General features: G+C 42.2%; 1 protein-coding gene across 3 annotated transcripts in view; it reads right to left on the minus strand.

Annotated features, from left to right (window-relative positions):
* CACNA1H (calcium voltage-gated channel subunit alpha1 H) overlaps positions 1 to 23,376 on the minus strand; it is a 730,623-nt gene that overhangs the window by 178,251 nt on the left and 528,996 nt on the right. For all 3 annotated transcript variants that reach the window (XM_073636413.1, XM_073636414.1, XM_073636411.1), the window contains exon 10: positions 15,506 to 15,912. In XM_073636413.1, coding sequence (XP_073492514.1) covers positions 15,506 to 15,912 — 407 coding nt within the window. The remainder of the gene's footprint in view (positions 1 to 15,505; positions 15,913 to 23,376) is intronic.

Consider the following 23,376-nt stretch of genomic DNA (forward strand, 5'->3'; position numbering starts at 1 on the left):
TGAGAACTCCCACTCAAGCTTCAGAAAAAATATATCTTCCCACATCTAAATCAATTCCCTGTGCGTGGCGGTTAGGGCTATCTTGTGAAATCTGCCACTGTGGGATTAAGTTTTTACCTATGTGTGTTTTTTCTTTTTTTAGGATTTTTAGTCACCAAACATCTAGGGCTGGTTTGCTTTTTAATAGCACACTGGACATTATCAAGGCAAAATTTATATCCTATCTAGAGACAAGAAAATATTTTGTGCCACAATCTATAAATGCACAAATTGAAAGGATTTAGGTCAAATTCTAAAATTCTGTGAAATTTGGTCAATATTATTTTTTTTTGTTTGTTTTTGTTCTGTCACTTTCTTAGTATTGCTCAGCTTGCTGCCAGTGTTAATTTTGTTGACTAAAATATTTTGGTCGACTAAATTAATACTATTTTAGTCAATTAAAATACGACTAAAATTAAAACAATTGAGATGACTGAAATACGACTAAAACTAAAATGGCATTTTAGTTAAAAAACTAAAATACGACTAAAACTAAAATGGTATTTTAGTTAAAAAACTATAACTCAAACTAAACTTTGAAATTTAACATCAAAATAAACAATGCACTACCACATAAGAATATGTAGGGGATATCTACTAGGCTGCTGAAAGAAAAAAAATAAGAAAAAGGCTTTTCTTATTTTTTTTTTTCTTGAGTATTATATTAAGGTAATATATGCAATAACATTACAGTGAGTTTACATTTTGTTTTTTGTTTTTTTTCAAGTTGTACTTCTGCTTGTCAAAAAGCAACATTTTTGTTTGTTTAGGAAACTTGGTTTTATTTATAAAGATGTTATATATCACAACGTGTATGTTCAAATCTTAATACCATAAATAATATGTTATTACATTTTTATTCCAGGGGTATATAATGAGTTTGGCAATTATAAAGAAATGCTTAAATAATGCATTCAAGTTTAACTAAACTCATATGATTTTAGTCGACTAAAATGTACTGGAGATTTCAGTCGACTAAAATACGACTAAAACTAAAACAATTCAGATGACTAAAATATGACTAAAACTAAAATGGTGTTTTAGTTAAAAGACTATAGCTAAAACAAAATCGAAAATTTACGTCAAAATTAACACTGCTTGTTACTCAGGATATGGGGCCGGAACAAACTCCAATATTTTTTGCCACATCGGCTGTAAAAATATTAAGGTTCAGGAAACTATACATATACTTTTAGCTAGAGGTAGAGTAGAGAATGGTCACAACCTTTGTAGGCTTTCTTTCTGCCTTTTGTGTCCTATTGGTGATAATAACCTTCACTTTCTGTCCCAAAAATATGGCAAGAAGTGAAAGAAAATCTATCAAAAGTAATGGGAAATTCCCTCTTACCCAGTTGCGACTGGAACAGGTGTTTTTTTTACTGGACACCTTCCTGTTCCAATGACAACAGTGGAATTTTTGGTTTGACAACATCAGTTCACACCTTCCACTATGTGGCTAGAAAGATTAGTAAATACACAGACTTCTTAACTTCAAGATTTGGATTATATAATTAGAATATGGTTGTTCCATAGGTGTGCCAGATGTGCCTGCACCCCCTAATCATCCGTGCAGCGGCGTTTCCCCCTGCTGCTAAGCCCCCCCCCCCCCGTACCCTGCTCCAAACCCTGCAGCGTGGGATGTTTCAGGATGGAGAGCAGGGAAGGTGCCAGTAAATTTGTTATTTACCGACCCCTTCCTTTTCTAAATGAACACACTGAGTCATCAGTAGTGATCCCTCCTGTGTCCATTCATACCTGAAGCATAGTAAACTGTGTTTACTAAGCTTCAGTTTGTGAATGAACAGGAAGCCACTCAGCACAGAGCACTTCTCATCCATTCACTTTCCAGTGCAGCTGTCCTCAGTCCCTTCATTTGTCTTAAAAGTGAGACATCAGACCCCTGAAATTTCACCAAAGCCCCTCATTTTCTACAAAATTGGAAAAAATAAATAAAACATAAAAAAAATCGTATAAAATAATCCTAATAAAAATAAAAAAAATACCGAAACTGTTCACTGCCCTACTAAAACCAATCTCTAAACGTGAAAAAATACAAAATGTCACTGCACTACACATAGATATTGAAAAAAAGTGTCCATAAAGTGTGAAGAACTAGTGCTGTTCTAAATAGTGCAGATGAATTCTTTGATTAACACTTATACATGATACATGATTGGCGCGCGTGCGTGGTACCTCACAGGGGTGGGGTCCATGTCCGTGATGTACCACGCACGCCAATCCTGTATACCGGTCGATCGACTTCTAGGATGTCTTGGATCTATTAACCACTTCAGCCCCGGAAGGTTTTACCCCCTTCCTGACCAGAGCACTTTTTACAATTCGGCACTGCGTCGCTTTAACTGCTAATTGCGCGGTCATGCAATGCTGTACCCAAACGAAATTTGCGTCCTTTTCTTCCCACAAATAGAGCTTTCTTTTGATAGTATTTGATCACCTCTGCCGTTTTTATTTTTTGCGCTATACACGGAAAAAGACCGAAAATTTTGAAAAAAAATGATATTTTCTACTTTTTGTTCTAGAAAAAATCCAATAAACTCAATTTTAGTCATACATTTAGGCCAAAATGTATTCGGCCACATGTCTTTGGTAAAAAAAATGTCAATAAGTGTATATTTATTGGTTTGCGCAAAAGTTATAGCGTCTACAAACTAGGGTACATTTTCTGGAATTTACACAGCCTTTAATTTATGACTGCCTGTGTCGTTTCTTGAGGTGCTAAAATGGCAGGGCAGTACAAAACCCCCACAAATGACCCCATTTTGGAAAGTAGACACCCCAAGGAATTTGCTGAGAGGCATGTTGAGCCCATTGAATATTCATTTTTTTTGTCCCAAGTGATTGAATAATGACAAAAAAAAAAAAAAAAAAAAAAAAATTACAAAAAGTTGTCACTAAATGATATATTGCTCACACAGGCCATGGGCATATGTGGAATTGCACCCCAAAATACATTCTGCTGCTTCTCCTGAGTACGGGGATACCACATGTGTGGGACTTTTTGGGAGCCTAGCCGCGTACGGGGCCCCGAAAACCAATCACTGCCTTCAGGATTTCTAAGGGCATACATTTTTGATTTTACTCCTCACTACCTATCACAGTTTTGAAGGCCATAAAATGCCCAGATGACATAAAACCCCCCCAAATGACCCCATTTTGGAAAGTAGACACCCCAAGCTATTTGCTTTGAGGCATGTTGAGTCCATGGAATGTTTTATATTTTGACACAAGTTGCGGGAAAGTGACAAATTTTTTTTTTTTTTTTTTTTTTTTGCACAAAGTTGTCACTAAATGATATATTGCTCACACAGGCCATGGGCATATGTGGAATTGCACCCCAAAATACATTTAGCTGCTTCTCCTGAGTATGGGGATACCACATGTGTGGGACTTTTTGGGAGCCTAGCCGCGTACGGGACCCCGAAAACCAATCACCACCTTCAGGATTTCTAAGGGCGTACATTTTTGATTTTACTCCTCACTGCCTATCACAGTTTCGGAGGCCATGGAATGCCCAGGTGGCACAAACCCCCCCAAATGACCCCATTTTGGAAAGTAGACACCCCAAGCTATTTGCTGAGAGGCATGGTGAGTATTTTGCAGCTCTCATTTGTTTTTGAAAATAAAGAAAGACGAGAAAAAAAATTTTTTTTTTTCTTTTTTCAATTTTCAAAACTTTGTGACAAAAAGTGAGGTCTGCAAAATACTCACTATACCTCTCATCAAATAGCTTGGGGTGTCTACTTTCCAAAATGGGGTCATTTGGGGGGGTTTTTTGCAACCTGGGCATTCCATGGCCTCCGAAACTGTGATAGGCAGTGAAGAGTGAAATCAAAAATTTACGGCCTTAGAAAGCCTGAAGGCGGTGCTTGGTTTTCAGGGTCCCGTACGCGGCTAGGCTCCCAAAAAGTCTCACACATGTGGTATCCCCGTACTCAGGAGAAGCAGCAGAATGTATTTTGGGGTGTAATTTCACATATTCCCATGGCATGTTTGAGCAATATATCATTTAGTGACAACTTTGCGCAAAAAAAAATAAAAAAAATAAAAAATTGTCTCTTTCCCGCAACTTGTGTCACAATATAAATTATTCCATGGACTCAACATGACTCTCAGCAAATAGCTTGGGGTGTCTACTTTCCAAAATGGGGTCATTTGGGGGGGTTTTGAACTGTCCTGGCATTTTATGCACAACATCTAGAAGCTTATGTCACACATCACCCACTCTTCTAACCACTTGAAGACAAAGCCCTTTCTGACACTTATTGTTTACATAAAAAAATAGTTTTTTTTTGCAAGAAAATTACTTTGAACCCCCAAACATTATATATTTTTTTTAAAGCAAATGCCCTACAGATTAAAATGGTGGGTGTTTCATTTTTTTTTTTCACACAGTATTTGCGCAGCGATTTTTCAAACGCATTTTTTGGGGAAAAAACACACTTTTTTACATTTTAATGCACTAAAACACACTATATTGCCCAAATGTTTGATGAAGTAAAAAAGATGATCTTAGGCCGAGTACATGGATACCAAACATGACATGCTTTAAAATTGCGCACAAACGTGCAGTGGCGACAAACTAAATACATTTTTAAAAGCCTTTAAAAGCCTTTACAGGTTACCACTTTAGATTTACAGAGGAGGTCTACTGCTAAACTTACTGCCCTCGATCTGACCTTCGCGGCGATACCTCACATGCATGGTGCAATTGCTGTTTACATTTGACGCCAGACCGACGCTTGCGTTCGCCTAAGCGCGAGAGCAGGGGGGACAGGGGTGCTTTTTTTTTTTTTTTTTTTTTTTTCTTTATTATTATTATTTTTTTATCTTATTTTTAAACTGTTCCTTTCATTTTTTTTTTTTTTTTAATCATTTTTATTGTTATCTCAGGGAATGTAAATATCCCCTATCATAGCAATAGGTAGTGACAGGTACTCTTTTTTGCAAAAATTGGGGTCTATTAGACCCTAGATTTCTCCTCTGCCCTCAAAGCATCTGACCACACCAAGATCGGTGTGATAAAATGCTTTCCCAATTTCCCAATGGCGCTGTTTACATCCGGCGAAATCTAAGTCATAAAATGCTCGTAGCTTCCGGTTTCTTAGGCCATAGAGATGTTTGGAGCCACTCTGGTCTCTGATCAGCTCTATGGTCAGCTGGCTGAATCACCGGCTGCATTTTCAGGTTCCCTGTTGAGACAGGAGAGCCAGAGAAAAACACGGAAGACGTTGGGGGGGGGGGCATTCCCTCCCACTGCTTGTAAAAGCAGTCTAGAGGCTAATTAGCCGCTAGGATTGCTTTTACATGAAAGCCGACCGCTGGCTGAAAAGAATGATACCAAGATGATACCTAAACCTGCAGGCATCATTCTGGTATAACCACTCAAAGTCGTGAATGGCGTACCTGAAGACAAAAAAATGGTTAACAATAAAGCACAGTAAACGGTAAGGTATAAAAAATTGCATACCTGAAAAGCAAACATGATAAAACATAATAACAATAAAACATTGCAGAATAGAATACAGTAAAAAAGAACAGAACAATAGAGAGAGAGAATAGAGAGAGAAAGAACAATAAAACGACAACTATTTTTTTTTTATTTTATATTTTTGTATGTTTTTTTTTTTTTTTTTTTTTTACACTTTTTTTTGTAACTAACTTTTATAACTGTAACCGGTTCCAGGTTCGGGTCTCTCAAAATGCGATGGCATCTTGGGAGACCCTGTGAAAGTGTGCCCTAGTCTGTGCAATGCTGTACCCTACGCTAATACTCAACTATTGTATGGTAGCGTTCAAAACATTCACCAATGCAAAGACCAGGATTGTCAGGACAGGAGGGACAATAATAGCGGGTGTCACGTCTATATCCGCGTTTGCTGCAGACACAACATCTTTTTTGGGGGTTCGTTGGGTAGGGGTACTCGGGAGGACATAAAGAAAATGCCTCTCATGCAGCCGACTGCATTTGGTTGGGGATGTGAATGGGGGAAGTACGGGCGCAGAAGCGGTGGGTTCCCAATTAGGATTGGCGAATGCAGCAGGAAGGGCACTATGGGCACGACGGGCCTGTGTTTGTCTTCTTGGTGGCAGTGGGACACTACTTGTGCTTGCCACCTCACCAGCTTGAACTGCACTTATGGGACTCGCCACGTCACCAAGTGTTACTGCAGTGCTGGTTTGACTACGACCGGGGTGTACTAGGCCGCTGGTGCTTGCCAGTTCACCAAAACGCTACCAAAAAAACTGTTAGCGATCGCAGGGATCAGGCCTGACTCTGCGAACGCTGCAGTTATGCGTTTAGTGTTTTGTAAGTGTCAGTGATCGATCGATACTGCACTTGGGTGGGCTGGGCTGGGCCGGGCGGAGGGGCAAAACGCAGGTGCTAGCAGGTATCTGGGCTGATCCCGCTAACACTGCGTTTGTGGGAACCCTAAACTGCTGGGGACGCTAGTATAGATCTGATCGGATCAGATATTGATCAGTTCAGATACTATACCACTAAGGGAGGCGTATGCTGCGTGCGTGGGTGTTAGCGGTACTGGTGCTAACCTGACGCTGCCTGGGGCTGGTGCTTGCCAGTTCACCAAAACGCTACCAAAAAAACTGTTAGCGATCGCAGGAATCAGGCCTGACTCTGCGAACGCTGCAGTTATGCGTTTAGTGTTTTGTAAGTGTCAGTGATCGATCGATACTGCACTTGGGTGGGCTGGGCTGGGCCGGGCGGAGGGGCAAAACGCAGGTGCTAGCAGGTATCTGGGCTGATCCCGCTAACACTGCGTTTGTGGGAACCCTAAACTGCTGGGGACGCTAGTATAGATCTGATCGGATCAGATATTGATCCGATCAGATACTATAGCACTAAGGGAGGCGTATGCTGCGTGCGTGGGTGTTAGCGCTACTGGCACTAACCTGACGCTGCCTGGGGCTGGTGCTTGCCAGTTCACCAAAACGCTACCAAAAAAACTGTTAGCGATCGCAGGGATCAGGCCTGACTATGCGAACGCTGCAGTTATGCGTTTAGTGTTTTGTAAGTGACAGTGATCGATCGATACTGCACTTGGGTGGGCCGGGCGGAGGGGCAAAACGCAGGTGCTAGCAGGTATCTGGGCTGATCCCGCTAACACTGCGTTTTCGGGAACCCTAAACTGCTGGGGACGCTAGTATAGATCTGATTGGATCAGATATTGATCCGTACAGATACTATACCACTAAGGGAGGCGTATGCTGCGTGCGTGGGTGTTAGCGGTACTGGCGCTAATCTGACGCTGCCTGGGGCGACGCATATCACCACCGGGCGATCAGGGGGCTAAACCTTTATTCGGTAATAAACGGCAGGTGCCCTGACACTATAAAAAATAAACGAACTAACCAGCGTCACTCGTAACAGTTATACGGTGATCAGTGGTGAAAGGGTTAACTAGGGGGCAATCAAGGGGTTAAAACCTTTATTAGATAGTATATGGGGGTCCCTGACGCTATAAAACGCTGACGGCGAACCTAAATATTTACGTTCCTAACTAGCGTCACCAGCGACACTAATACAGCGATCAGAAAAATGATCGCTTAGTGACACTGGTGACAGGGGGTGATCAAGGGGTTAAAACTTTATTAGGGGGGGTTAGGGGGGTATCCTAGACCTAAAGGGGGGTAATACTAACTGTCCTAACACTGTAACTGTCACAAACTGACACTATGCAGTAATCAGAAAAAAAAAAAAAAAAATACTGCTAATGTCAGTTTGTGACAGGGGGGGGGGTGATCGGGGGGGGGGATCGGGGGGCGATCGGGGGGGGATCGGGGGTGTAAGGTATGCCTGGCATGTTCTACTGTGTGTGTGTGTGTTGTGTGCACTTACATGTCTTCTCTCCTCGGCGCTGGGACGGAAACTGCCAGACCGAGGAGAGATGACATCACATCCTCTGCCTGTGTGAAACTACACACAGGCAGGGGAGGATTCCTATTGGCTGGGAGCGATCGCGAGGGGGGGGCCACGATCGGATGGTCTCCCCCTCGCCTCCCGACGCTCCTAGTCAGATGCCGACCGCCGGTGGCACCGGGGGGGGTCCGATCGGACCCCCCGCCCGCGGGAGGCAGATCACGTACAGGTACGTGATTCTGCCTGCCCGTGCCATTCTGCCGACGTATATATACGTTAGGCGGTCGGCAAGTGGTTAATGCTCGTTTTATACCGGATAAAAGTAAGTGTTTAACACTGTTTTCTTTTAATAAACTATTAAGCAGTTTTACACTACGTGGCTGTTTTATCTTTCCTTCATGGGCCCTACTATGGAGTAAACTTTACCATCAGCCATGACAGTACCACCACCTGCAATGTAATAGATGAAGCCAATTGGATCGCCTATATTTGCATATGACGCCTGTCTAGACTCTAGAGTCTAGACAGGCGTCTAGAGTCTAGACAGGAGTTTACTCCATTTGGAGTCTAGACCTCTGGTAAGGAGGCATTTTATATCAATATTGGTGGAGGTGCACTTGGGTGATCAAAACGCACATCAATTATACTCATTGTTACTGGATGCTTATCAAGAAATTCACCTGCAATATTTAGATCAGCACTAGTTGTTCACACTTTATGGACACTTGTTTATTCAATATCTATGTTTAGTGCAGCAACATTTTTTTATTGTTTCACATTGATCACGATTGGTCCTGTTGTGTTGTTGCCAGCAGCTTGCACTTTTATATTTAGTCTGTATACCTGTGCAATATTTTTTTTTGTTTATGTAAAACCAATCTCTGCCCTACTGACACTGTCCCCTGCCCTACTGACCCAGTCCACTGTTCTACTGACTGACACCAGCCTCTGCCCTACTGACATGTCCACTGCTCTACTGATTCAATCCACTGCTCTACTGATACCATCCATGAGTGTTTGAGCTCTGGGTGCAACCCCCAATGCAATGGGCTGTGCACACCTGTGGGTGGTTCCTTAACGTTCACATCTCCCATCCTGTTCATGGACAATGAACATCTGCCTTGACACAACTCATGGTGACTGGATTAAGGTGTCTTTGCTACCTATGTGGATATAAATGCTAGGGTACGCTTTTGGGAACATTAGAACTAAGAGAATGGAAAACCTATGCAACGTCTTCAACATTACAGAACAAGTCTAGCTGAAAATGACTAACTTCTACTAGCTATACAATGACATGGAGAAATCAGGACCTACAGAGACATTCTTCATCACTTTCTGTCTCGGCAACAGTGGTGACCCAAATAGAAAAGGATGAATCTCCCAACTGAGAAAACAAAGAGCAATAAAAAGCTCACAGGAAGTCTAAACATCCCCCAAAAAAGTTTTGGTTTTAGGTAGACGTTAAAGATTCCAGCAACCACTGGCATTTTGTGAGCCAACTGAACAAGATAGAACGTAGGAGCAAAATTAGAATTCTTCGAGAGGTTTGACTCTGAAGGAGTCTAAATGAAAAATGTATATGTTTGATGAGCCATTTCAATAAATACTAGACATCCAGCATTACTATTGCCCATGTGGATGCCAAGAAGCCGTTAATACTTAAATACTGTCTCTTATTTGCCCTATATTATCATACCATGCCCCCAGTTGGGCACCGCAAGGGTTACGCACACCACCAGCCTGAAATTCAGCCTCTACAATCAAATATGATATAGTGATGCGGAAAAATTGCTCAGGAAAAATCTGCAGGTTTGGAATGAATTTCCATCTCACATGAAAGAGCTTTATCTTCTGAGAAAATAACTGGGCACCTCGGCAGACAATATGCTCAATTAAGATTCTTTGCCTGAACTTCTTAGGAAAGGAGGTTCCATCAAAAGGTTTACGCATCAAAACAGAGAAACAAATCCCAGTGCAAAGGAAAAGCCTGGAGAAAAGTGACATTTTATTTCCACTTAAAAGCCAAATCTTTCATTAGCATTTTAATAAAATGTGTCTATGTATTCTCTACAGAAGGCAAGCTGCGCGAGGAAACGGCTCTGTGAACAATGGGGACCTTCAGAAGAAGGCTAGCCCATTAGGAGCGCTCCGCTACCAGTCTCCTTGTAAGTGGGTATTTGCTGTGTCTAATAAACTCTGCAATTCTACCTTTGAAAACGGACATATGCTGAGCCAGCATCCCATAGATGAAAAGCAGAAATCAAATGGTATCAGACCACCAGTGCTGTATGCATGCTCTGTTATATCCTCCATTCGCAGTGCACATTCAGCAAGACAGCAGCAGGGAAGTGGAAAAGTGGAACTGGCAATAGGTACCAGCAAAACGGCGTGGCATGGAGATTATTGCCTCGGGAGGTGCCATGATTCCCAGAGAAAGAGGCATATGTAAATATGCAATAGACAGAAAATCTGCTATTGCATATAAGCCACCCTAAAGTGCACTTTAGGCATGTCAAAGTGGGCTCTCAACCAATAGTTTATTGACAGTATGTTATTTAAACATACCTTAAGCACCATTTAGAACATCTTAAAGCTGAATTCCAGCCTTCCCAGTCTTTCACGGTTGGGCAGGATTCTCTCCTGTATCGAAATGGCTTACTCTGATTTCACTGCACACTCTGAGCTTCGCACAGTGTTCATTAGAAGCTGCAGCAAGTCAGATAGAGCCTGCCTCATTTCCTGGTTGGAGCACATCCAGAATCATCGAGCCCTTTTCTTCCAAGCCTGACTGTCCCTGGCCCACCTCTTTCATTCATTTGATTCCAGTTCCTTCAATCATGGAGGCACAACATTGCATGTGGGCATTACCTAGGGTGGTTTGCTGTATTTAGGAAGCACAGCACACTGCTGGACCCTCCCACCAGCCATCATCTGCCTGAATTACATAGAGAATTGCAGAAACCCAGTAATGTCATTGTGGCTTTAAAAACTCACAATGACCCAGCATGCCAAACTTTTTTTTTTTCTTTTTTGGGTCCGGCAGTGCGGCGGGCGTCATGATTTACGATAGATCTACATCAGGGGACGTTGTTTTTGGACTTGTCAAAAACTGTGTTTGTCTTTATTTCTTTATGACACTTTTTTTTGGTGAATGAGTGGGGGTACAATGTAGCCCATACTCATTCACATGGGGGCGGGTGGGCAAGATCTGGGGGCCGCCTTGTTAAAGGGGGCTTCCAGATTCCAATAAGCCCCCTGCCCGCAGACCCGCACAACCACCGCCCATGGTTGTGGGAAAGAGCCCCCCCCTGCCCCAAAGCACCCCCCCCATTTCAAGGGCATGTGGCTTGGTATGGTACAGGAGGGGGGAGGCTCGCTCATCCCTCCCCTGGCCTGCCAGGCTGCATGCTCGAATAAGGGTCTGATATGGATTTTGGGGGGACCCAATGCCATTTTTTTTTTTAAATTGGCGTGGGGGTTCCCCTCAAAATCCATATCAGACCTCAGGGTCTGGTATGGATTTTGGGGGGACCCCATGCCTGTTTTTGTTGTTTTGGTATGGCATGGGGGTTCCCCTTAAAATGTATATCTAACCTAAGGGCCTGGTATGGATTGGGGGGACCCACACGCCATTTTTTTAAACATTTTTCTATTGCTGGAAAATTCAGCAATGTTTTTTTTTTTTTATTCAGCTGTCAGCTGATGACTCACTTGTTGTTAAGGATGCAGCGGCCGGATTCCTGGCCTGCTCCTTAACAACCTATTCATTGACATGGGCGATGTTTGGGGCCGAACTCATGCTCGGTCCGAACTGCTTGTCCATCCCTACTTGTATCTAGAATGTGGTGCCACTAGTAATCATGATGTAATGGCACGGTTTCAATTTATCAACATATGGTTAAAACCTCTGTTGGTTTTTTCGTTCTCTTTTTTTTTGCCATCTGTTTACCATTCACTAGATTTTCCTTTACTTCCTCTCCAGTAGACAAACTAGGAAAAATTCTCCAAAAAGAGCAAAATTCCCTCTTAAACAGTTGTCATCGTAACTAGTGTTCTAATTGGAAGATTTCATTTTTATTGTCATTGTGGAGACAAATAAAATTATGGCTTTCTCTAGAAAATTCAGTCACCGTGGCAATGGCTACCAGGACAAACAGAGAAAGTCAATCTCTCTAGTGGAAACAGAGACAGCAATAAAAACTTGACAGGGTTCTAACTTCTTTCATGCACACTAGCGGTTGGGTGGCGCTATAACCTAGTGCTTGAGCTGCGCTTTTACCACATCCACCACACCCCCCCCAAACCGCTGCTCCCTTTAGCGGCAGATGCAGTGGCCAGGGTTGCACACATGTTGAGGCAAGAATTTTACCCCCTTTCACTTTCGGCAGGCATGGTGCCTGCTGAACGTGACCCATTCCAGTGAATAAAGTCGTCCTGCAAGCACACTAGTATGGAGATTAAGGGGTTCAAGTAGCCGGTAAGGTGGCGATACAATACCTAAAACATGGATTCTACTGGTCTATGGTCAACTTTACTGTTGACTTGGACAGTTTAAGCTCCGTGTATAGTCTGTGCCTAGAATCCACAAGGCTGCAAAAGGATATAGAAACCAATTTGCGCTTTGTTTAAGTACCTTCAAGAACTACATAGTATCAACATTTCAGTGGTATTGTTAACTGAGACACTTTTTTAGGCTCTGACGGGTTCATATAGCTTGCTGCAAAGAACTGACTGAGGGACTGCAGAATACAGAAAGTGATAGACTAGAAGAACATAATTTAATGACAATAATTGACCTCACTGCTAAAAAGGACAAATTGGCCACTCTAACATAAATCGGTTATACGTAATTTATCCCTTTAAAAGCATGTGACTTAATGACATCTAATCTATTTTGTTGCTATATACAATTAAGAAGGTTGTACAATTCTATAGACATTTGAATTTATCTATTCATATCTCAAGTGAAAAATCTTAATATCCCTGATCTTTAGTTAAAGAACAATCACTTCACTTTTGCGATATCAGCCATTTCTAATGATCAGAGACCAGCAAAGGGCCTAATTAGCAATGCTGTAGGAAACTGGATGGAGATGCTTCTCTCAGACCCCTGGATCAGCTGCTACCACTTATCTACTAACTCACCTTCAGCAAGTCAGCGCAATATAATTGAGGAAGATTTCTAAGAAATCTTGGCTTTTGTGTGATTCTCAGTACTGGGATATATGTATTCAGCAGTACATGTCCTAAGGAGACCTTCAAGTGCACTTGAAACTTCAACTGATGAGAATGTGGCCTACCAAGTACAGCCATTACACTGTCAGTTTAAGACCAATTATTTATAGAATTTTCTGTATTTTAGCCCGTAATTCTCATATAAAGTCAACCTGTCAATGTAAAAGTAAAGGAACAAACTATGGCTATTCCTAACTGCAGGCTCCTTGTCATTCCCAAAAAAGCCTATATAATCCTGACAATATGTTCCAGTGCACCTGTGGAGCCCCTCTCCTAGGTGCACTCTAGACCAGTGGTTCCCACTGCTAGGTTGCAGCCTCCCTCTTCCCAGGCCTTCAGCCAGCTGCTAATCCCTTAACCTCCCACAGTGCCTCCCAGTTCCCATAGTGGCTTGCAGTACCCCTCAACCTCTCACAGTGCCCTCAGGCCTCCTGAGAACTCTCAGCCCTCACAGTGCCTCTCAACCTCCCACAGTGTCTGCCATCCCCCTGCAGTGCCCTCTAGCTTGTGGAAGCAGCCTCCAGCCCCTTGTAGTACCCCCAGCCTCCAACAGTGTCGACCACTGACCCCCAGTCTCTGCAGTGCACTCCAGTCTCCAACAGTGCCCTTGGCAAACCCTCAGAGTCCCCATTCCCTACTCCAACCCCTACAGCACCACCAAGTCTGCTACAGAGTCCCCTAAGTCAGTGGTCATCAACCCTGTCCTCAGGGCCCACTAACGGGCCAGGTTTTATGTATTACCTTGGAGAGATGCAGACTAGAATACTGCAATCACTGAGCAGCAAATGATATCACCTGTGATGTATTTCAGTTATTTTGCAAACCTGGCCTGTTAGTGGGCCCTGAGGACAGGGTTGATGACCACTGCCCTAAGTGACACCCAACCCCATTCAGAGCCCCCCAGAAATTCAATACATATTATGTATTACCAATACTTTTATGGTATCTGCTCTGCACCATTTAAGAACCCAATGCAAGAACCTCAGTAGCCAAAATCTGGATATGAGGGGGTGTGTTTTGGCACCAAGCGAAAGCAGTGGTTTTGTATTCCGAGTGTTGCCTGCATCTGAGACTGAAAGTTCCTTTTTTTCAGAAAAATTTCAAGTTCTCCGGCCATTTTTAAATTTTGCATGGAGTGGGAAAGAGTTCACTCAGGTTTTATTCTTATATCTTTAGGCTACAATAGGTTGTCAATAATACTCATTTTGAAAATAATTCCTGGATGCCTTAGGTAATCAATACACTAAGTAACTAATTCAAACGATAAACAGCCAATGGGAGAGATACAATATACTTTATTTGAATTACTATATGCTTTGAAGTGTTAAGCCTACAATGATATATATTCTTCAGCAAGATTCTCAGACAATATTGATCTGTTGTATCTAAGAATATGTTTCAATGCATATTTATATGGTGAAATGTGGTATCTGTGGTATCTGTGGGCTCCTGGGTTTAAATACAAAATGTTTTAATACATTTTCAAGGTGGTCAGTTTACCAGGTATTTTGATGGTTTGGTCTGTGCAGTACTATAAGAATTGTTCTCTTTTTTAGATTAGTTGAAATTTGGGGTTTGGCATTGTGCCTTTTTGGAATTATTATTCTTGCAAATTAAAAAAAACGACATATTATACATATCTATATGTGGTGGTGACTGCCTTAGGCTCCTTTCACATGGGCACTGTCTGGTTCGATCAACAAAGGGATCCGTGAACAGATCCCCTGCTGAATCAAAGCAGAATGAGATGCTACTGTGGGACCTGTAGTAAGGGAGAGCCCCATTTAGGAGTCTGTTAAGGAAAATTAAACAGCATAATTTATATTGAGTTAGCCTAGTAAGCCCCATCAAAAGTTTGCCATGGGACCCTATGATTTGTTGTTACACTGGACTACAGTTTATTGCCACATGAGGACTAAGGATGGTTTTAAAGCAGATCACTGGACTTTTATTTTAACCACCTCCAGTTGCAAGAAGATGAAAATGAAGACATCAGTAACTAACAAGATTTAGTGATCTGAGCAATTAGCCTCACAAGAAAAATGGCAGAATGACACTTATGAACCTGCTAGGTTGTGTTCCCTGAGTGGCATCAATACAATGGGGTTGATTTACTAAAACTGGAGAGTGCAAAATGTGGTTTAGCTGAGCATGGTAGCCAATCAGCTTCTAACTTCAGCTTGTTGAATTATGCTTTGACAAAAACTTGTTTCTATGCAGAGCTGCACCATATTTTGCATTCTTCAGTTTTAATAAATCAACCCCAATACATTCATGTTTTTCTGGAGCCTAGTTTAGCAAATTAATACAGCCTCAAAATTTGTCACCCACCTGCTCATGATACTCAATGCCCATGCTGAGAGTGTTAATCAAGATGGCGATCATGATGCCTCGGTTGAAGTACTTGCTCTCCACAATCCTCTTGAGCCGGTTGGTGAACTCCTCCCAGAGCTTGTAGATCTTGTTGACCTCTTTCTCTTTCTCTTTCTTCTTGTACTTCCTCCTCTTCTGTATCTGGTCTCGTTGGTCTCCATGCCGGAGATCCTGCGTAAACTCGTACACGCAATTCGTGTCAGATTCACAGCTCTCAGAGTCACTGATCTCCAGTTCTGGGTTCTCCAGAAGGCTGGCACAGTAGGTGCAGTTCTGAAGCTCACAGATGATCTGGCTGGCCTGAGGGCTTGGTAAGGAGCAGGGGACACTGAGATTAGATAGTTTGCTGGAACTTCTGCAAAGTCCTGAAAGAGCAAAACAAAAACAGATGAGAATAGTGACAGGATGCCCTACATGAAACCAAAGTGCAACAGGACTAAGCATATGGAGTACCTAAAGTTACCCTTTTCTATACCGATGTAGGGCAAAATAAAAGGGTCACTTCAAGTGTTACTAAACCCACAACAGTAAAATCAGTCTGTATATGCAGTAATGCATGCCTGTTATACTCCCTGTGGAACCTAAGGGGTTAATCCTTGCACATTGTGTAACAAGGCTGTTTGATCCTGTCTTCTCTGATCCTCCCCTTCTTTCACTATCCCCAGTCCATCTTCTGACAGTACAGAGCCCTAGGAAGCACTCTGCATATGCTCAGTTTGGTGTGTATTGCTAGAGTTTTTTTTTTTTTTCTTGGGAGGGTGCATGTGGTCAACACAGGGCCAGCCAGCACTGTCCAGACAGAGGGTCAGGGGTCCTGCAGCCTCATAGGATAGTGATAGAAGTCATAAGACTGCTATATTCTGCTGATAATAAAAGGTATTTAGCAGTTTATATTTACTAAAATATATGCATTTCCATGATCTGTGTACTGTGGGAGATCAGATATAGTTAATGCAGGGTCCTGGGTTTAGTAACACTTTAACTCAGACCCTACCCAAACACACAACTGAAATACATATTTAACATTCCTTGCTCCCAGCACATCCAGATATCCTTGCTCCCAGCACATCTATGTGACTTACTCAACCTCTTCCATATGAAAACGCTAGGTACCTAATAATCGACCCATCGCTGTCACATGGTGGGACACCACACAAAGTCCATAGCCCTATGTGAAAGTTGGTTTGGAGTTACACGTGGCTTTCTTCCACAGTCCCACTGGCCAATAAGAATGGCATGGGAGTGAGTAAAGGTGTGTAAATACTGCTGGGGTGTTAAGTGTCCCTTTGCCTACATGGCCGAAAGAAAAAAAAACTGCCATGAGAGGAACACTTCTGATTCATTAAAATGCCTGGTTGTCAAGTTGACCCTCTTGCTTTCAAATTTTCTGGTCTGAATGGATCAATTATGAAACTAACTTTTGCCGTTTTGCATATGTGTTCTGGGTTGGTGACTCAAAGTATTGAAGCTAGTGGGCCAGTATAAAAACCAGGCAACTGGTATTTTGAGAAGGTCTTCAATGACAGCCCCCATATTTCTCACATAATAGGTTTATGTAAAAGCTCACTTGTACCTTGACAATAAGCATAACACCCTAAAAGAGAGGAGTAGAGAAGGTAGACACCACATTGGGTTCTTTCATTGATGAAGGTTTTATCACACATATAACTGTAACATTTGTGACACTAAACTCAATTTTTTTTTACATTATTGTTCTTAAATATCAAGTATACTATGCCTCTGTATTTTAAGTCTCTTACTGTTGTTTTCATGTTTTTTTGTCCTGTGCACGCTTCCTATCCTCCACTGATGCACCTCACTGCTTCTAGTGTAGAGCAACCTGCTCATATGCTCTGCTCTATGTATACTACAATACCCCTAGAGCAGAATGAGTCTGCACAGACATGTGTAGTCCCTCTCAGGGGCAAGCAGCGGCTACGTTCACATATGCAAGGGGGGCATGTGGAATAAATATAGCCACCCAAGAACAAGAAGTCTGAGAGTAGCAGAAAAAGGATTGCATTTGGGAAATTAAACAAAGTAAGAGAGATATACGGTACATTCTACTGATATTTAGACATATGGGGGTTGACTTTATTTTATAAAAAAAAATGTAAGTCTAGTGCCACTTTAGGACCTATAGTATTCTAGTCCCATGTATCTATATTTTGTTTGCTTATTACCATGGCAGGGTTAGGAGGTTATGTAATGGAGGCCAGCTGAAACAAGCTGAGAAACTCCAAAAAAAGAAAAAACAGAGGAAAAAATAGGAGAGTTCTTTATAGAGTATTATGTACACAGATGTAAGTAAGTATACTGCAAGTCCCGTGAGATAGTAGTTGATACTTATTTCAGAAACCAGAGGTCTCTGCAATCTTTCCAAAATTCGCCTTTGGACAATATCCCTCTCCCCACGCAAATCTCTGTTCCGGGGTACAGTAGCATATTAAAAACCTGGCAGTTGGTAATTAAGGCCGTATTAACCTGACCAGATGTTAACTTTGCCTCATCTAGCTTTCATAATCACAAAGTTTAAAAAAAAAAAAATAGGAATTATAATTAGCAACATTTCACATATGTTCACCTTAGCTAATAATTGTTTTGCTAGAGCAATAATTTTCCCAGCATACCCTACATCAGCTAGGGGTTCCATGGAAACCTAGCATTTCTCCAGAAGTTGCTAGTAGTTCCTTGAGCTGTGACTGATTGATCTCCCATCTGATGGTGCATACTTAGTTTGGGATCTAACACCACTTGGCAAAGCCAGGAGCATGTAGGCAGGTGCAATCTGTATTCTCCATTGCAGTTGGCGCTGGACCGCAGTGGCAATGCAGAGGGGAGAGGAAGTGGAGGGTAACTGCGTTTCTCTATGACTTCCTCGATCACATAGGACAGTGATCCAGTTGGATGCTCATATCTCATGTGATCCTGGTGGCCATCTTAGGTCAAGTACAGTCTATTTGAGACTCTGACCCCAGGGTATGGTATGCTTGATGCAGGTGGCTAGTGTAGGGACAGGTTCCCCATTTGTCAAGGACAGCACTAGCGATAAGGAAAGGTTCCAGTGGAGTAGGGAGAGAGCAGGGACTACATCTACCTTCTCAGGAAGCTTCACCTTCAGACTGGACCAGCCAGTCCGCACTCTGTTCTTTGTGGCAGGTGCTGTTGGCGATGTTGAGTCTACATACCGCTGTCTCTAAGCTGCACTGTTGTAAGTGTTCCTGGTTGGGTGAGCCTTCCCACTAGGCCTGGTTGTACTGTTGTGTTACTTTTACAATACATCATCTTTGACAAATCAGGACTCTTTGTGCTTACTGTCCGCCACACCACACCGCACTTACCCAACAAGCATGATACCAATGGCCTTTTATAGCTGTCTATAAGGGTGGCTCTGGCCACCACTGTAAGAGGGACATTCTTTCCACTGGGCTCCAATGTAAGGGGCCTTTTCCCAATGACCCCCAATAAATTTACTTTATCAGGGGTTCCTTGAGACCTGTAAATTATTTTAGGGGTTCCCCAAGGAGTTGGGAAAAGCTGCCCTACACAATCCAGGTCGCCTAAAATTGGTATTAGACAGCTGAGTATAATTCAAAGTCACAAAATGACAGCTAGGAGTAATAACCCGTATTCAGTACACACCGATGTCTTTATTTGTATGCTGGATATCAAACAACCTGGCAGCTCACAAGCTTATTTACTCCTAAAGGCCCAAGTCAAATCTAATCCCCGACTAGGAGAAAGCAAATGCCTGCTCTGAATGTTTGAAAAGCAGCAAAACTCTTTGCTTACACAACCACTGCCTCTGTAAAATTAGCTATAGGCATGCAAGTAGTTTTCCAGCTTTCATCTAAACATATGTTCCGTCAGTAAAGAAGTCTGAACATTGGTTTATAGGTGTCATTATCTCTGAGGAGGAAATATTTCGGGGATAAACACTGGAATGCAGAATCTGGCTGAGTGAGAACTACTTTGATATGTGTTTGGTTTTGATATTTTTACGAGCTCCTGGACAAATCAATTATGCATCTGTGTACGTTAGCACATCCAGAAATATACTGAATTAACATGAGGACTGCCATTTTGTATGCCCAGCTCATCTCAGTACTGTCTGATTCTTAAATCCCAACAGTCTGCCGCTTGAACAGAGAGCTATTATATTATTTGGTTGTCAGGGTCTGCAGGCGGGGAGCTTATTGGAATCTGGAAGCCCCCTTTAACAAGGGGGCCCCCAAATTCCGGCCCCCCACCCTATGTGAATGAATATGGGGTACATTGTACTCCTACCCATTCATCTAAAAAAAAATGTCAAAAATAAAACACATTACACATGAGTGCTGTCGTCTTTTCTGATCTCTTCTCCCCTCTCCGGCTCTTCTGTGTCCTCTGCTGACGTCTTGTGCCTCTTCTCCCCTCTCCGGTTCTTCTCCGGTCTCTCTCCGGTTCCTCTCCCTCTGTTCACTGTCTTCTGCCGGGTCTCCTCCGCTGTCAGAGAGAGAGAGCGGAGAAGAACCGGAGAGGGGAGAAGAACTGACAGAGGCACAAGACGTCAGCGGAGGACACAGAAGAGCCGGAGAGGGGAGAAGAGATCGGAAGAGACGACGGAGCTGCCTTAATAAATTACTTTCAAAACATGTGTAATGTGTTTTATTTTTTACATTTTTTTTAGGTGAATGGGTAGGGATACAATGAACCCCATACTCATTCACATAGGGTGGGAGGGTGGGAGGATGGGATCTGGGGGCCCCCTTGTTAAATGGGGCTTCCAGATTCCCATAAGCTCCCTGCCCGCAGACCCCGGCAACCAGTGGCCAGGGTTGTCGGGAAGAGGCCCTTGTCCTCATCAACATGGGGACAAGATGCTTTGGGGTGGGGGACGCAGGGCCCCCCTGCCCAAAGCACCCCCCCATTTTGAGGGCATGCAGCCTGGTACGGTTCAGGAGGGGGGGGGTGCTTGCTTGTCCCCACCCTTTTCCTGACCTGCCAGGCTGTGTGCTCGGATAGGGGTTTGGTGTGGATTTTGGGGGGACCTCCATGCCGTTTTTACGGCATGGGGGTTCCCCTTAAAATCCATACCAAGAGTTTTCCCTAAAGATTCATACCAGACACAGTGCCTGGTATTGTCAGGGATCAAAGTCGGATCCCTATTCATTGAAATCGGGCGCATGTCGGACTTCAAGTCACAGGGCAAAGTCGGATCCAAAGTGGTAAGACTGTCGTGTCGTACCTGTGTGAACCCGGCCTCAAGCTAGCTACACACTATACAACTTTCCTTCGTTTTTTTTCCGTTATATTTACCAAAACCATATAATAATATTTTATATTATTATATATTTTATTAAACCTAAACACTTTCAATTTGTATGCAATGAGGTAGGCCCCTGCACTACATAGTTGAAGGTAAATTTAAAGGAAATTAAACAACAAAAATCGTAAAGTGTGTATCCACCTTTAAGCTGACCATGCACATTACAACCTGATTGTACAATCTCATTAAACTCTACAAATGACTATGTAGTGCAAGGGCCTGACCGATTGGATCTACACTGATTGCATAGTTTAGGTGGGTCCTCATATTACATCAAGTGAATCTTTGAGAAATTGTTCAATGAGTGTATGGTAATGTAGTATGTAATGCATAGAGTGAGCTTTAAAGATATTGTGCAGGGATTGTACAATCAGATTATTGTGTGCATGGCCAGCTTTACAGATGCAGCAGCAATGTGCAGACACAGATCACACATTAGCAGTTCTTCCTTTACATCATTAGCAATAAACTGATTGATTAAATGTGTTGCCTCTATTAGCAATTTGATGATAATGGATCTAACCATGCACATAATTTTTTTATGTTCCAGAAGCCATCTGTATATCCAGATCTGCTGGATTATAGCACAGATACAGCCTATCTGCGAAGCCATTATACAAGCTGATTCAAGCCTGGTTGCTCTCATCAGTGCAAGGTAAAAAAACATGATGGATATTTAGGATGTACTTGAACACCTCAGATCCCATCTACCAACGCATCATAAACTCAGTAATGATACATACTGTATATAAAACTTATATTGGAAATAACCCTTAGTTAGCCATAGGGTATGCTAGGGATGTCTCATTTCACTTACTTTTTAATATATTGAACTCACTTTAGAATAGTTGCAATAGGTTTTATTTGATGTAAACACAAGATACCCCAAGCACCCCGATCTTATTAAGGCCTGGCTTCTGCACACCGCTGACATTTTTTCAGTGGCTGCACAGTCTCTGCTGAATTTTAGATAGATTTTATCCCTTAAGTTGTCAATGATCTGGTCCCATCTTGACTGTCTGTCCCTATAGCAGGATAGCTAATAAGATTCTTATGCATACGTCTCCCTCCTCCCATGGAGGTCAGCTGCTGATGTTATCAACAAGGCAGAAGTAGGCTTTTAGATTCTTAATAGCTTAGTAGACAATAGACATATGCTATTCATTTCGTTACAAATCGAAAATTGGATGAAATTTGCGTGATTCTGAGAATCGGATGTATCTGAATGTAATGAAGTAATGCATTTCAGCTAATTATTATTATTATTATACGGGATTTACTGTATTTATTGGCGTATAATACGCACAGGCGTAAAACACGCACATTCATTTTAAGAGGGAAGTTTCAGGAAAAAAACTTAAATTTTAAATAAGGAACTTTGAAGCAAAATAAGGGTCAGTGTCAATCTGCAGTCTCACCATTGCCATCAATGCAGCCTGATCAATACCCATCTGCAGCCTCACAAGTGCCATCAATACAGCCTCATCAGTCCACATCAATGCAGCCTCACCATTGCCATCAATGCAGCAGCCTCAACATTGCCATCAGTGCAGCCTGATCGATGCCCATCTGTAGCCTAGAGGGGACAGGGAGGGGGGCGGGACGAGCGCCGACAGATTACATACAGTGATAATCTCCTATGATAGACAGAACACTAGTCCAATAGCGGCCCAAAAGACGGGACTTCCTATTACAGAGGCAGCCAAGTAAACAGCAGATTTTCGCTGTATGTAATCTGACGGCGCTCGTCCCGCCCCCCTCCCTGTCCCCTCCGAGGCAGCTAAAATTGAAATATAGGCATATAACACGCACATGCTATTTGCACCCGATTTTCAGGGCGAAAAAGTGCGTGTTATACACCAATAAATACAGTATATAGCGCCAAAAGTTAGCCAAAATATTGACACCTAGATTTTGGAAACAGTCTGGATGTCCCACCATAATGGATTGGAAAGGGAAAGTAGAAAAAATAATGGAAGCAGAGAGATGGATACATATGATTAAAGACCTACAGAATAAATTTAAAGATACATAGGCAGGATGGCTGTATTACTCTTCACAAATAGGGGTGGATTAAACCCTTTTGGGGGCAATGCTGCGTTATGGATCGGATAGTCTGTGAGATGCATCTGGCGGGGGGAAATTGGGAGGAGGTGGGGTTTTTTTTTTCGTTTTTTGTGTTGTTTTTTGTGTTGTTTCTTTTTTTCCTCCTCTGGGAGGCACAGTGGAGAGATGATTGATGTTATTAAAGGAAGAAGATAAGTTATAATAGTAAATTAGGCATAGGATGGGCAACACATAATGGAATCACATAAAGAAAGGTAGATTGAAATAAAAGGTGGAGAGATATAAAATGAAATGGTAGAGTGAGATTATATTGAATTAAAACACTAAACATAATAGTACACGAAAATAGTAATTCGAAATTATACACTTATTTTTATTTTATTTTTCTATTTATATATACATATATATATATATATATATATATATATATATATATATATTTTTTTTTTTTATT

This window comes from Aquarana catesbeiana, linkage group LG06 (assembly GCF_042186555.1).
Source record: "Aquarana catesbeiana isolate 2022-GZ linkage group LG06, ASM4218655v1, whole genome shotgun sequence".
NCBI classification, from domain to species: Eukaryota; Metazoa; Chordata; class Amphibia; order Anura; family Ranidae; genus Aquarana; species Aquarana catesbeiana.